A 15,475-nucleotide genomic window follows, 5' to 3' on the forward strand; every position below is an offset into this window, starting at 1 on the left:
TTTTATTACTATCAGTAGTTCCATATTAAAAAAAAAACGATTATATTCTTTGCAGAAAGTTACGAGACAAAAAGTTATAATTCTTTAAATAAATAGGGTCATTCTTGAAGTTATGCAAAAAAAGTCAGTCCTTAGTCGCTATATTTGGTCTGATACCAAAATTTGCGTAATCGGTGATGATAGGAGAGTGAATACTAACAGAGACATTTATAAAGGATCAAAAAAGAAAAACTGAATCTGCTCATCCATTCTGGAATCTATTATGCCTTTATCTCCTGTTAAGGTCAAAGGTGTTTCAATCTTGTAATCAATATTTCACGCACTTCGCGTGGTCCGAATGTTATGTTGCGTGGTCTCCAATAGGGTTATTTTTGATTGATAATTTCGCTTATTACCAAGAAATGCCTTAAGGGAGATAACAATTATTTATTTGCTACAAAAAATACAGTTTGGATATTGAAAAACGCCCAGACTAATTAACTTTCTGGGACTCCGTGCCCAGTGTCCTCCCAGATTCTGCCACAAAGTTTCAGAGAAGGAGGCAATAATGTAAAAAATAAAAAAAAACTTGACAAAATATGGGTTATCTTCTTATAATAAATGAACATCTTTGCAGAACATCTTTTTAAATCTTGGGTATAGTATTCCACCTTTTTATAAGACTTTCAATAATTTTACAACTATCAGTTGCCTGAAGGGCATGGCCAATCGTGAATGCATGGAGGTGTTAATTCGAAGTTCGAAGATAGCATCATTTTAATTTTTTGTCACTTGAAAAAGTCTCATTCTTTTTGGGCATTATTAAAGTGTCGTCATTTTTCTGTGGAATCGTTCCGTCTACTGAGTCCATTTCTTCCGGCTAAACACCATCCACAGCAACAATCTTCCATGGAGACAGTTTCTTGGATAGAGTATTCTCCAAAGTCATAAGATCGTTCTCTTGATAGGCATAATTCACGCTAGGGAAAAACCGTCCTTGTCAGAAAATCAACCACACAAGAAAGAAGATTGTTACCATGTCAAAGTTTAATATATCAGAAAGTCGATTGCGTAAAGAAATGATGGGACATTTTGTAATGACGCATACAAAAAAAAGACATTATGTCTTTTTTGTAAAGGAAAAAAAAAAAAAATACATTTATTACAACGGCAGGAAAAAGTAATGACACCCTTTCCGATGACAGGGAAAGAATATAACACCTTTTGCAACTTAACTTTAGGAGATGACTAAAACATCAACGACATAAAAATAATAAAACAATATTGTTTTGGCAAATCCTTTAATGCTTTAGGTTATCATTTAAACAGCGGCAAGGAACCTACATCCAATCATATTCAAAGGAACTCCAGTAAAAATTAAAATTTTTGTCGAATAAAAAATTCATAAAATCCTTCAAAGTTATTCCCTGAGCATCCCGATTCTTGTTAAGGGGCCCTGGGCATCCTGAAAACAGTCGAAATATTCGGTGTCAAATTACCTATTCCCTGGGAATTACGTTAAGAAAGAAAATGATAGAGAATTTATCATTAGCTGTTTTCTCCTTCTTCCTTTTAAATGCGGCAATGATGTACTAAAACAGTCGTTAATTCTGCTTTATCACAGGGAGGTGTGCAAAAGCGCCGGATGTCTGTCCCCCTGCCCCCCATTGCACTTCCTGGCTCAAGGATCATGAAACAAAGATCAGCAACACCGGTAAAGATTATAAAATCCATAGCCGTATTCTTTATATCACCGGAAATTTAACCTTATACAGCGAATATTGCGGTAATACATCATTTATGGACAAATGAATTAATTACTCCTTTGTTCCTTTAAACCTTAAACACACACACAAACACGCAAATAACTTAACCATGAGAATTTAACATTCTATTACGCTTTTATATCAAGCCTAAAAAGTTCTTCCTTAACATCTGTATTACTTTACCAGTCAGATTGGTATAATCTTAACTGACGACAACTAAAATCAACTAAACTATATCACCTATGAATTTTAATGACGATAAAATTACAAAATTAAGCTCCTCCTCTTATACCTATATGGTATATACCTTATATACCATAGCTATATGCTATATACCTCCTCTTATACCTTATGCATAGGCAAGCATAAGCTACAAATAAAAAAATACAACTGTCAAATTTTTGAACAAAATATGAAAAAAAAAATTCTGAAAATATATTCAAAAGCTACCAAACTTAGTCAACTTGGTATTAATCTTTATTAATCATTTTATAACTATTATGTTCGTTGCTCAAAAACTCTTTTTATTGAGGGGGATTATGTATTGTTCTTCTAGACAACGAAAAAAGAGGATGTTTTAATTAATGAATTATAGTTAGAAAAAAGGACATATATTAAGAATGATATGCATTTAAATGCTTCTTTACCTCTAAGTTTCTATTTCTTGTTTCTAATTTAAACCATTTACGTGTCTGTTTTCATTTTACCTTTTTTATTATCGAAGTCTCAACAGAAGGAAAAAATGAAACAAACGACACAATTGCAAATAAATAAATCTTACCCGGCTAACAACGCAAAGAGTTCGATATTTCTCTTGATACATAATTAACGTGATTCCTTTGAAGGCATCCCCAACCAACAAGAAATTTTTCACTGTTGTCAGTTGATGAATATAAACATCAGAATCAATGAAGGCTGTCCCAACTAGATCATTGTCTTTTAGCTGCCATACATACAACTAAAAATAAAATTCGCTTTGAAACTTTCTGCTAATTCAAATTTGTTTCAAATAAACAGTTTTCAAGTTCCCCCCCCCCTCACACACCCAAAGAAAAAAATCCTGCTGCTAGATGATTGCCTGATAGGTATCTAACATTTCAATTAATATTCAAGAGTAAAACAAAAACAAAATCTAACCTATTTGGGAGAAATAAATTTTATTAAATTTTATAAACTTCATTAAAAATAAAAATACGGAAGAATATTCTTAAGCAAGCATTACATGGAGAAGCTGCACAATACACTTTATTTATCATATATTCAAAAAATGGAAAAATGAGACATTAAAACTTATCAGTTATTTTTAACTGAAAGTAAGGAGCAACATTAAAACTTAAAACGAACAGAAATTACTACGTGCAACAGGGGGGTTGCCCCCTCATCAGCACCTCGATCTTCGCGCCAAAGTTTTCAGAAAACTTTGTAAGCTTAAAAGCTTATAAAGGATATATATATATATATATATATATATATATATATATATATATATATATATATATATATATATATATATATATATATATATATATATATATATATATCAGCGAGAAAACTCCCCTACAGAGAGCGGATCCAGTCTGGTTACGTCAATCACGTATCTACGACATTTATAAGCGATTTCCAAGATTTCTGGTTTCCCCCTCAAACTCCCCCCAATGTCAACAGATATGGTCGGGATTTGAAATAAGAGGTCAGAGACAAGAGTTCCTTCTGAATATCAAATTTCATTAAGATACGGTCACCCGTTCTTAAGTTAAAAATACCTCAATTTGTCTAATTTTTCCAAATTAACAGCCCCCAGCTCCCCCAAAGACAACGGATCCGTTCCAATTATGCCAATCTGATATCTATAAAGTGTGCATATTCTTCCAATCAAGTTTCATCTCGATCTCTCCACTCTAAGCGTTTTCCAAGATTTACGGTTTCCAAGATTTCTGTTCCCCCTCCCAACCCTCTATGTCCCCTGATATGATTCGGTTTGAAAATGGAGTATCTGAGACATAAGATTCTACTATATATCAAGTTTCACTAAGATCTGATCACCCATTCGTAAGATACCTCGATTTTCAGGTTTTCCAAGAATTCCGGTTTCCCCCTTCAACTCCCCCCAATGTCACCGGATCTGGTCTGGATTTAAAATGAGAGTTCTAAAGCACAATATCCTTCTAAATAACAAATTTCATTAAGATCTGATCACCCGTTTGTAAGTTACAAATACCTCATTTATTCTATTTTTCCGAATTACTCCCCCCGCCAACTCTACCAAAGAGAGCAGATCCGGTCTAGTTATGTCAGTCACGTATCTAGGACTTGTGCTTATTCTTCCCACCAAGTTTCATCTTAAGCGTTTTCCAAGATTTCCGGTCTCCACCCCCCCCCCCCCCAATGACACTGGATCCGATCGGGATTTAAAATAAGATATCTGAGTTACGAGGTACTTTTAAATATGAAATTTCATTAAGATCCGATCACTCCTTCGTAAGTTAAAAATACTTCATTTTTTTAATTTTTTAGAATTAACCCTTCCTCCCCCCGAAATCCCCCAAAGAGAGCGGATCCGTTCCGGTTATGTCAATCACGTATCTCGGACTTGTGCTTATTTTTCCCACCAAGTTTCATCCCGATCCCTCCACTCTAAGCGTTTTCCAAGATTTTAGGTCCCCCCCCCCCAACTCTCCCCAATGTCACCGGATCCAGTTGGGATTTAAAATAAGAGCTCTGAGACACAATATCCTTCCAAATATCAAATTTCATTCAGATCCGATCACCCAATCGCAAGTTGAAAATACCTCATTTTTCTAATTTTTCCGATTTAACCGTCCCCCACTCCCCCCCCCCCAAGATCGAATCGGGGAAACGATAATTTCTAATTTTATCTGGTTCCTGATATGCCTGCCAAATTCCATCGTCCTAGCTTACCTGTAAGTGCCTAAAGTAGCAAAACCGGGACAGATAGACAGGCCGACCGACCGACAGAATTTGCGATCGCTATATGTCATTTGGTAGATACCAAGTACCATAAAAAAAAGAAGAAAAGAAAAGCAAGAATGGGATTTTAGAATGCCAAAGAAAAAACTGGAAACATGGATATTTCGAAGGGACAATCACCTCTCTTGGTGAAAAAAAAGGAAAAAAAAAAAAAACAACCTATAAATATTTCGAAAAATACGTATTTTTTCCTCCAGTATTTCCGACCCCATTCTCCGTCATTTAAAACCCCATTCTCGCTTTTATTTTGTTTTTATATAGTGTTTCTGGTCAGTCCACTAAAATATATCATTCTTTAATAGTTGGAACTGAAGACAAATGATTCTTAAGGAAATGATTCTTAAGAATATTTAATCGCTGTTGTCTAGTTGCAAATGTGTCTTCAGTCAATAGCAGCACAAACGTTTTTGAATAAGGCGTGGTGAGACAGAACAGTAAGCCTAAGGGCGGAATGTAATGCAGACGTTACTAGACCATTTTTTAAGATGTCTAAGCTCAATATTCCTGAAAATATTTCCCTTACAGTACCAAAGACACCAAAATAAACACCCTTTTGTCTTATGGACCTGTCTCACGTCACAGTTGAGCTGTGACGTTTCAGGTCACGTCAAACGTGGACCTGTCTCACATTTCAGGCATTTATAATGCCTGAAAACTGCGAAGTTCTTATAGCAGCACAGTAAGCTGAAGATAAAACATTTAGCGGAATGAATGCCGATATTATAGATTTGTTGAAGGGATAGATTTGTTGAAGGAACCGATGGTCTATCGGTAAAGTAATATCCTAAAGTTTTGTGAGCTTCATGGTTTTCTTCTGTGAGATCTAGACATCCAAATTTAACAAGGGGAATAAAAACAAGATTTATAAGAGTAATTGAGGTTTATAAGTTAATAAGATATAATAACAAATCAATAATTTTTCGAAATATAACAAAGGATACCGTACCACACATAATACCTCCTAAAGTAACATGTCACAATAAAATATATCAAATGTTGAGCACCGGCAATTTACAAAGCGTAACACCAAGGCCATATCCCTGGGGGAGTTAAGGGGTTTGACCCCCCTTCCCTGAAATGCTTGTCCGAATAGTAAAAAACATAAAAAAATGAACGCGAACAAATTTTTGATGAGTTTTTAGATTTTTTTGTAGCCCCCTCCCCCCGAAAAAATCATTTGTAGATTCCCCCCAGCCCACCTTCAAAAAAAACTCCAGGATGCGACCCTGCTAAACAAATATTTTAGCAAAGTCTAAATTTTGATTAAATGGATAAGAATACTACAACAGTGTCATTCATTTTGGATACACAAAAAAAAAATCAACGAAAAGAAAGAAAGACAAAACGAGATACCGAAAAATATTTAAAATACCTTTTGCCCTATGGCAGTAATGAGATTGCCATTAACATGACCGATGCATGTCACAGGTCCTTTCTGTTCCTTTGAGTATATAGTTTTCAGTTTATTCTTGGTTAGCGGCTGACCTGGTTCCGGAACGACTTCTATAATGTCCATGATCATTACCTAAAGTAAACAAAATGAAACATTTTTCTGATAGAAACATTATAAACCACACATGTCATAATGGAAAAATGATAAAGACCACTTACATCCAACACTAAATGCAACATTAGGTTATGATCAATTTATTTTATCATATATAATCAGTTGAACCATTTTTACTTCATTTTTGATATTGAGAAGATAAAAATAGAATAAAATAGAAATTACATAGCGGAATAAAATTATTATAAAACAAGTAAAATACAGACAAATAGAAATATACATAAAATTGAAAATTTACATAAATTATGAATATTTGTAAATTGTACAAATTATCTATGTAAATATTACGTGAATTACAAGAAAGTGTAAAAAGAAAATATGAAATAAAACTATAATAAAATAACAAAATAATAAAATGTATTTCATTTCCAGTTTATTTTATAATATTCGTATTCGTATTCGTTTATTGAAATAGCTATCGTAGAACTCAAAAGTGAACACTAAATTACACTAATTTTACAATCACAAAATGGTCACTAGTTTGGTACACTTACGAAATATGGTGCAACTTTCAATTCACTTGTTAAATGCTTTTACGAAATATGGTACAAAGGAGTTTGCGAATCAGTTCCTACGGCACTTGACTGGTTCTAGTTTGTTGTAATGCCTAGTATGTCTGCTGATGGATGCTGATGGTGGAAGTATGGATCGGTGCTTCTCGCTAGTTAATAGAGATTTCTTAAATTTCATTATTAGCTCATGTCTTCAATCGAATAAGGTGGGCAAATTCAAGAGCTCAAGGGCACTTTCGTAGCTGCTGAAACAGGGTCCAAGTATTATCCTAGTAGCGCGTTTTTGAACATGTTCTAGTTCATATGCCATGTAAGCTGTGTTCTGAGTTTGGGGACCCCAAACAGGACAGCAATACTCGATGATAGGCCTGATGTAGATTGTATACGCCAGCAGGAGCTGACGATCAGAGAAGCCTAACCTGCACATACTTGTTAAACTCTGGATTGAATAGTGACCTTTGTGCACAATATTATCTACATGTAGCTTAAACGAGCAGTCACTTGTAAATGTTACGCCTAGGATTGTTGCAGAGGAAACAATGGGAAACAGAGCATCTGGGGTAGTGATGTCTCGCTTGAATGGATTAAATCGTAAAACTTTTGATTTCTGTTCATTCACTTGTAGACTATTCGACTTACACTGTTTGATGAAGCCTGTGAAGAAAGTCGGGTCAGACTGCTGCTTTGCTACTACATTTTCGACTATATATTTGAGAAGTGCAGACAAGTCATCAAGAAACTTGAAACGCTCTTCAAATTCTGCAAGGATAGGGTTAATGATGGCAAGAAATAAAAGAGCAGCTAATTTCGTTCCTTGGGGACATCCACAGGTTAGTTCTGACCACTCAGAGCAGGTATCTTCTGCAAACAAAGGGTAAACTGATTGCCGTCTCCCCTGTAAAAATTGTCTCACTAATAGCAGTATTTGTTTTTTTAGCTCCCATTTCTCTCAGATTAGTTAATGCGGTCATGTGTTTGATAAGGTCGAATGCTTTTCGGAAGTCCGCCAGAAATAAGTCGACAGTACTATGAGAAGTGTCAAACCATCGGGCGATTAAACCATATATTCGCACTAGATATATTGCCATGCTACTGCCTAGTATGCAACCATATTGATGCGGATCAAACGCAGGAGCAATTTGTTCTAACAAAGAACGGTAGATATAATCCTCAGCTACTTTTGATAAGTTATGAGTTATCGATATTGGTCTCAGTTGGTCACAGGACTGGGATGTCTTGACTTTCGGTATAACACGGATATATGCAGCTTTCCAGATCTTCGGAAATGATTGTTGAGAAACATTGGCTTATCACTAATGCGATAGGCTTGGCTTAGAAAGGTGAGTACTCTTTTAGTAATTTCACGGGGAGTTCACCTGGGTATGAGGCACAGTTGTTACGTAGTCGCCCGATTGCATAGTGGACTGCTATGATGTGGACCTCTATGATTTCATGTACAACTATTTTTAATGATGTCACACATTTGTTCATCACTTACGGTTGGGTGGGTAGTAAAATTATGAGTAAATAATTCGTTGACTTCCATGGCTTTTATCAGACTACCACCTGGGTTATTGATTCATATTTCGCTTTCTTTCTTTTTCCCACTAAGCCGTTTTACTGCGTCATGCGACTTGTGAGAATCTGACCCGAGGAGCAGCGCTATTTTTTCCGTACATATCTTTTTCGGGAAGCTCGGAGGGCTGAGACAACTTTGTTTCTTATCTTGTTTGCATTCATTGTGTCTCCTGCAGCATGGAGTTTACATTGTTCTTTGATCATTTTTTTTTTATATTAGTATCTAACCACGGCTTATCCGTCTCACATATCGTACGTTCTTTAACTGGAGAAAATTCATGGTACATTTGCTGCAGAGTCGAGTATAATGTCTCGACCTTTTCTTCAATATTTGTTATAACATAAATTGGATCGAACTCAAAGTTAGCGATCCATCTGCCAAATCCTTGGATGGAGCTTTCACTGAGGGGTTATAAAATCAGTTTAGCAATTTCCACTTCACTTTTAAAATTGAGAAGATAAAATTAAAATAAATTACATAGTAAAACAAAATATTAAGATATAATTATAAAATAAGTAAAATATAGAAAACAAAATATATTTATGAAAATGAAAGTTTTTATGAATTGTGAATATTTGTAAATTCTATAAACTATCTATGTAAATATTATATGAATTATAAAAATTTATAAAAGCAAAATATGCAACAAAAGTATAATGAAATAACAAAATATTAAAATATACTATTAATAATACAATAAAGCAATCATAAACTAATAAAACATAAAATAAATGAATCAATGACGTGCCGTGGGTCATTTCTTCAACGGCTCTTTTTTCCTTTTTTCTCTTTTTCCTTTCGGTCTCTATCCAAAATAAACCCACATAAAAATAAACAAAAAAGAATGATTTACTAGAACATACAGAGCATGAAAATGAACAAAATTATGAATGAGAATATACAGATCGCCAGCGGGCTCACATTGCAAGCTTAAAGAAGATGATATGGTGCATTTTCTTCAAGTTTTGAAGCCTCTCAGTATTGTAAGCATAAGCCTTTAATACAAAATACAGACCCTAGCAGCATTTGTGAATAAAATACATTAGCGAGTTCGTAGATAAATATGGCAGCAAAATAAATTCGTATTTTAAAGTGTCGTATTTGACTCTTGTTTGATATTTTTCAAAGTTACCAGTTTCAATTCAGTTCATGTTTCAGTTTCTTGCAACTAGTATGAATTTCCTATTCCTTTAGTGTTTATTAGAATACACTCTTGCAATTCCCTTTAATCAAATCTCTAGTCATCTTGCCAAGGGGAATCAACCCCCCCCCCCGAAAAAAAATGATCAGTTTATATATCTCCTTAAATAAAATATCGCACTAGAAAAGAATCAGGAGTTCAGTAAATCAAATAGGTTTTCAACATGCTTTAGTTTCAATACCCGAATACAACTTAGACTTTATATTTGTAGTTAGATTCCTAAACTAAGTTCTAGTTTATGAGCCAGTACTAATTATTAAGTTCCGATTACAATAATCTCAGCATGACGATAAACTTAAAGCGTTTTGAAAACATTTTATTTCCCTTCCAATTCATTGTTAACAAAACCCACTTGGCATTATTGTATTTCCAGATTCCAAGCTTTTCCTAGACATATATCTATATAATATCTATCTATATATCTATATAATATCTATGTAAATATCTTGTATTATAGTAGGTTGTCTTACACTTATGTAGCGGTCTTACGTACTCATAACCGAAAATAAGCACTTGAAACTTCAATTGAGTCGAATAAAAAATTATAAGGATAATCTTGTTCATTTTTAGATGAAGCATTTATGAATTGTCCACATGGAAGTTTTCAATGCCAGATTGGATACAAAATAAAGTTCAATCTTCTTTCTTTTAAGTTTTTGCTAAATTTTGTGGCATGAATGCAATTTGTAATTTGATGTGTAATTTTATCTGTTTATCTTTGACAGCCTATATTTCGAAAGTTTTAGACTCGTTTCATATTAATATATAGACATCCATAGATTCATATCTTACCCTTCCTCTGCTTACAATATCTTCACCATAGGAATAATTTGTACTTATTGCAATATAGTCTTTTCTTCCTGAAGCATGACCCTCATAGGCCAGACTAACAATCTTCAAGCAAGTAATAGTTTCCCAGTCATCCATGGTCATGCTAGCACCAGGGATTGCCTACAAGAAAATAACTTAAAAAGGAACTAAAAGACAATAAGTTACAGTCTGAAGTATAGAGTCCTCTGTCAGTTTAGCTCCTTCCAAGATTCTACGAACATACTTTTTAAATGAAGCTGCCAGAAAAAAAACCCCACAAAAACGTGGAGCGCCCCTTTACTCTGCACATATTTTTTGGGGAACAAAAGGTGTTAGGCGGCTTGACAATGAACCAAGAACCTTTTTGGCTCTGATCGATTTAAAATTGACATTTGTAGGTCCAGATTCAGACTCATTCCTTGAATCATTCTGCCAAGGGTACCCCAATGCACAAGAAAGGAAAAATATTATAGATTCACCCAAAGATGGGAGTAGAAAGGGCTAGCCAACTTTGAACTTCTTGAACCTCAAGTCCCTGAATCCCTGGGACAAAAGGATACGAATGCACAAAAATGGAAAAACATAGCTTTGCCAAAAAATTAGGCCCAAAAACGAGGTTAAAAACTTTTTGCATCGAACGGCTTTTAAACTACATTCCTATTTCCTTGGACCAAGGGGGTATAATATAGAAATGAACATGACTGTCGATGCCATGAGTCTCTTACAAAGGGTCCAAAATGGGCCAAGAAACTTGCTCTTTATCGGCTTGAAACTTCTATGCGTCATTTCCAGGGCTTTAGGGGACCCCAAATTCTCTGAAGTGAGAGGGAAGGTTTAAAAGGAGCCTAAAATAGGACGAATCAGTAGATATATTATTTTTTTTATTGCAAAATTACTGTTTCATATACAAACAAAAGTAAAGATTTTTCACAGTTTATATAGAAACCGTCATGTATAAAAAAAGGGGGGACCCAGGCCCACAAAAGCAACAAACAATTTTCTTCCAATACAATTGAAACTTATTTCGTCCAAATCCTTAGGACATAAGGATCAAAATGCACAGAAAAGTGGCTACCGGAAAAATGAGTCCAAATACTTATTTTCCAACACTTTGAAACTTACATCCGTAACTTCCAGAGCCAAGGATACCCTTATGCGTAAACAGATATTTAAAAAAGGGGGAAGATTTTTAAATCCTAAAAACAGACAAAATATCCTTTTTACGTTCGGCTTAAAATTTAAAGGACCCGTTTTACAAACGACTTAGACATGCATTTATTTAAGAGAACAGAACATAAAAGGTGATCTTAATAACACGGTGAATTGAAATACCTCTATATTTAAGATTATCTAAAGCATTAGGGTCGGGATGGCTTCAGGCAAATTTCTGCAGGTTTTCAATCTGCACGATTGAAAGTCTCCACTCCATCCACTTCAAATCTTTAAGAAAAAGATTTATTAAAAAGTTATTGAACAAATCTAAGGCTTTGACATTTTAATTTCTTACGAAAGATTATGACGATCCAACATTATAGTTTTCACGAAGAAAATCTGAAAAAGAGAATCTCCGGCAGATGAGTATTGAAAATCTTGCTTCAACCAGTAAGACATTCGACTGTCACCGAAATCGGTTATTTGAGTTACATACATTTTCTGAGTGAGAAACAAAATTGAGGTTTTTGTTCAACACATTCGAACAGCTATCAATATACCGGTTAATCCTATTTTTCTATATTTCTTGAGTTAGTTACATAGAAGAATGGAACAAATTTCCTCTCAAAGTCGCAGACCTCTAGAACACAACGACAATATAGTGTATATTTTTTCTTTTTGCTATAAACGCCTTCCTTTCCTTTTTTTTTTTTTACCAATTTATTAACCATTTCTGGGTATAAGCTGGAGAAAAAAAAACTATCTAAGCAGCATTTCCAGAAACCTAAAATTTAAAAATTTGTGTATTTGTTTTTTTATCAGAAAGACCGAAATCCATGATTTGAGTAGTAACTTTACCTACCTCCCATGTCATTGGTGAGAAAAGTTGAACAGCAAACGTTTCCACTGAAGGGAAAGGGAATCTGTCATCTCTCTCTTCGGTGCAAAGTTCCTAAGAAAAAAGAATACAAAAAAAAAAATGAAAGCATAACTTTTATTCAATCTTTTCACATCATTACTATATACACAAACTTTAATTTCATTAATCTTTTGTATCTTTAACTTTACTAAAACATGTTTGATTAGGAAAAGACATTATTTATAATTACTTTTTCATTGCAAAATCATTGTTTCAAATACTAACAAAATTGAGATTTTTCTTCAAGACATTCGCATAGCTTTCAGGATATTCGAAAAAGGAATACATTTACTGTTTCCAAGGAATACATTTCGTTTTATTTTCCTTCGGATAGGGTGACAGAAACACTAAAAAGAATTTGTAGCCACTACTTTTAGCGCTTACCATGCTCAAAACAAATAAAGTTACTGCATACTGTCCTTTAGGCAAGGTAAAATCAAGATATATATTATACAGGTGTCAATTAGCTACGTTCAACTTAACCTTATTTTTATTTATCTGGTAAGTACCAGATGGATGATAGAATATCTATCAGCAAGTTAAATGCATCATTTTTATATAATTCTGAAAAAGGCTTATGTCATATTTGTCTCTCACTCAGACTATCTGTCTTGACTTTTTCTCAATTAGCCATGGCTCTTAACTTTTTATTGACAGTAAATCAACTTAATATTATATTACGAAGGAGACAGAAAAAAGTGAAAAAAAAAATAGTGCGAGAAAGTAACACAAAGGTTGACAGAGGAAGGGATTGAGAGAGGGAGAGAGATAGGGGAAAGGAAGAGAAGGAAGGGGAGTAAGAGAGAGACGATGGGAGAAATAGAGAGAGAGAGGAGGAAAAATAGAGAGTAGAAAGGGATGGAGAAAATGAGGGATGGAAATTGGTATTTCATGGAAATAATCTAAAAAAAACTTGTGCCCTACCTTATCATCACCATTGAAACGGTATATCTTATTTGTCGTTTGTGTTTCACTTGTCGAAACGATGTAAGTTTTTGTCTCCAAGTGGTAGCCAATCATATGAGGGGTGACACGAAGAGGGACTTTCCGTACAGGCCAATCAGCATCGTACACAAGATGAGGCGGCAAGATAGCAATTCGCATCTCTTCCTGAAAATTGGTAATCCCGTTCTCGTTTACACACGTTTGGACAAAACATTGTCGCTTTGATTCTTAATCTTTGGCAATTTTTTTTCTCTCAAATAATCCCTCAGTTTAATTCTTTTGTTGACAACTTTAATTTTTCATTTTCAATGATTTAGCGTAAGCACCAGTCTTAACGAGAAAAAAAATAAGAAAACTTCACTAACTTTTGAACAAAGTTCAATTATGTTCTGTTCAGTTGTTGATCCCATAAATTTTGGGTTGGGATACTTCTGTCATAATTTTTTTTTTTTGCTGCAATCCTTTTAATTTTCAATACGACAAATTAGGTAAGCTGTATTTGTTGACACATATCAAATGATCTTTAAGCATGATTTGACAGACAATAGTACAAGATAGAAAAGCCCATACTAAAACAGTTAGATCTTCTTAGAAAAAAAATTATACTAATAAAAATTATGTGTCTATGACAAAAAAGAACAAGGTTATATAGACAGGTTAAGCTAAATAGGCAAAAATAGGTAAAAATATAGGAAGAAGATTTAATAAAAGCAAAAACGAAAGAATTAGCTGACACTTGTCAAACCAAAGTAAGATTAAATTTACATAGTAAAAAAATCAAACAGAAGTAGAAGCAGAGGATGACGAAGGATTAAAATTTGGAACTTCAGTAAAGAAAAACATGTAATAATGAACACAGAAAGTTACGGCAAAATTAGAGCTAAAAGTTGGAATTTTTTTAAACATGCTAGGACTTCGATTTTCTTTCAATTAAATCGCCTGGGCTTGATTGATAACATTATAAAAGGAGCCTTTGTGTAGCTTACTGGGGATGTGGCTAAAAAATCACAAGTTCTGAGATTTGGTGTACAGATTACTCCAGGAAAAAAGGTTTTCCCTAATAAAGACTAGATTTTTCCTTCTTGAAGTCCAGGTGCTAGAAGGCTAGACAAAAAAAAAACAAAAAAACAAAAAACAAAACAGTTTAACAAAGAGAAGGAGTGTAAAATATGTGCATTAATTGTGTACATATACAATAAAGTAAGCTTACGCTCCCATCCAATCATATATTTGTTGTAACATGAATTCCTTTTTTTGGATTTTTTTTTTCTATTAACGTTCTCTGTTCCTTCTTCCTTCAATTTTGAAAATCAGTTTCTTACCTTAGTCTTGTCATTATCATCATTTATTCAGGTTAATACTGAACCGTCTAGTGATTTATTGATTCCAACCATTATTTAACATTCAAAATTCGTACTTTGTTATAGTCTTTTCTTGCTTTGTAGTATTTGTCCTATTTTTTATTTTTTATTTATTTTGCACGTGAACCATGGCAAGCAAAGAGAACAAACCTTTTTATTAAAATAAAGGAATCCTGAAACACAGTTGACGTTGTTCAATGGGGCAAACGCAATGATGGAGCCATCAACTGGCATGGCATGAAAACGTAACTCTCCACGACTGGTCATAAACATCCAATGGGGATAATTCCCAGATAAGAATACCTAGAAAAAAAAATATTGAATTCAATTTAACTTAAAGTTAATTCCAATATTACTAGTAAAAGTCACAACAGAAAACGAAGAGTAACACGAAACAACTTCGCTTCACTGTTTAAAAGCTCGATCCCGGTTTGATGGGTCTTTATCAATTGTTTATGGGTAGTAGAACTTGGGAAAAAGAATTTCCAAGATAACAAAAGCCTTTACTAAACTTGACACTTTTCATTTTTTATTTAATGACTCACCGATTCTGTCAAAGAACCATATAAAATGAGTAAAAAGTGAAGTCTTAGGAACAAAATATCCCTCTTTTTTCCAATCCGTTCATCTTTGACATTAAACTTCCTGGGATCATTAGCGGTCCGACAAAGAAGGCCTATGATATTGGAGAGATAG

At 34.0% G+C, this 15,475-nt stretch overlaps 1 protein-coding gene across 1 annotated transcript in view; it reads right to left on the reverse strand.

Annotated features, from left to right (window-relative positions):
• Positions 1-15,475, reverse strand: part of LOC136033722 (cleavage and polyadenylation specificity factor subunit 1-like) — a 97,205-nt gene that overhangs the window by 9,074 nt on the left and 72,656 nt on the right. The window contains exons 15-20 of the mRNA XM_065714613.1: positions 14,930-15,082; positions 13,398-13,583; positions 12,417-12,506; positions 10,385-10,543; positions 6,106-6,258; positions 2,527-2,703 (exon numbers count right to left, since the gene is read on the reverse strand). Of these exons, the coding sequence (XP_065570685.1) occupies positions 2,527-2,703; positions 6,106-6,258; positions 10,385-10,543; positions 12,417-12,506; positions 13,398-13,583; positions 14,930-15,082 (918 nt within the window). The remainder of the gene's footprint in view (positions 1-2,526; positions 2,704-6,105; positions 6,259-10,384; positions 10,544-12,416; positions 12,507-13,397; positions 13,584-14,929; positions 15,083-15,475) is intronic.

Source organism: Artemia franciscana, chromosome 12 (assembly GCF_032884065.1).
Source record: "Artemia franciscana chromosome 12, ASM3288406v1, whole genome shotgun sequence".
In the NCBI taxonomy this organism is placed as follows: domain Eukaryota; kingdom Metazoa; phylum Arthropoda; class Branchiopoda; order Anostraca; family Artemiidae; genus Artemia; species Artemia franciscana.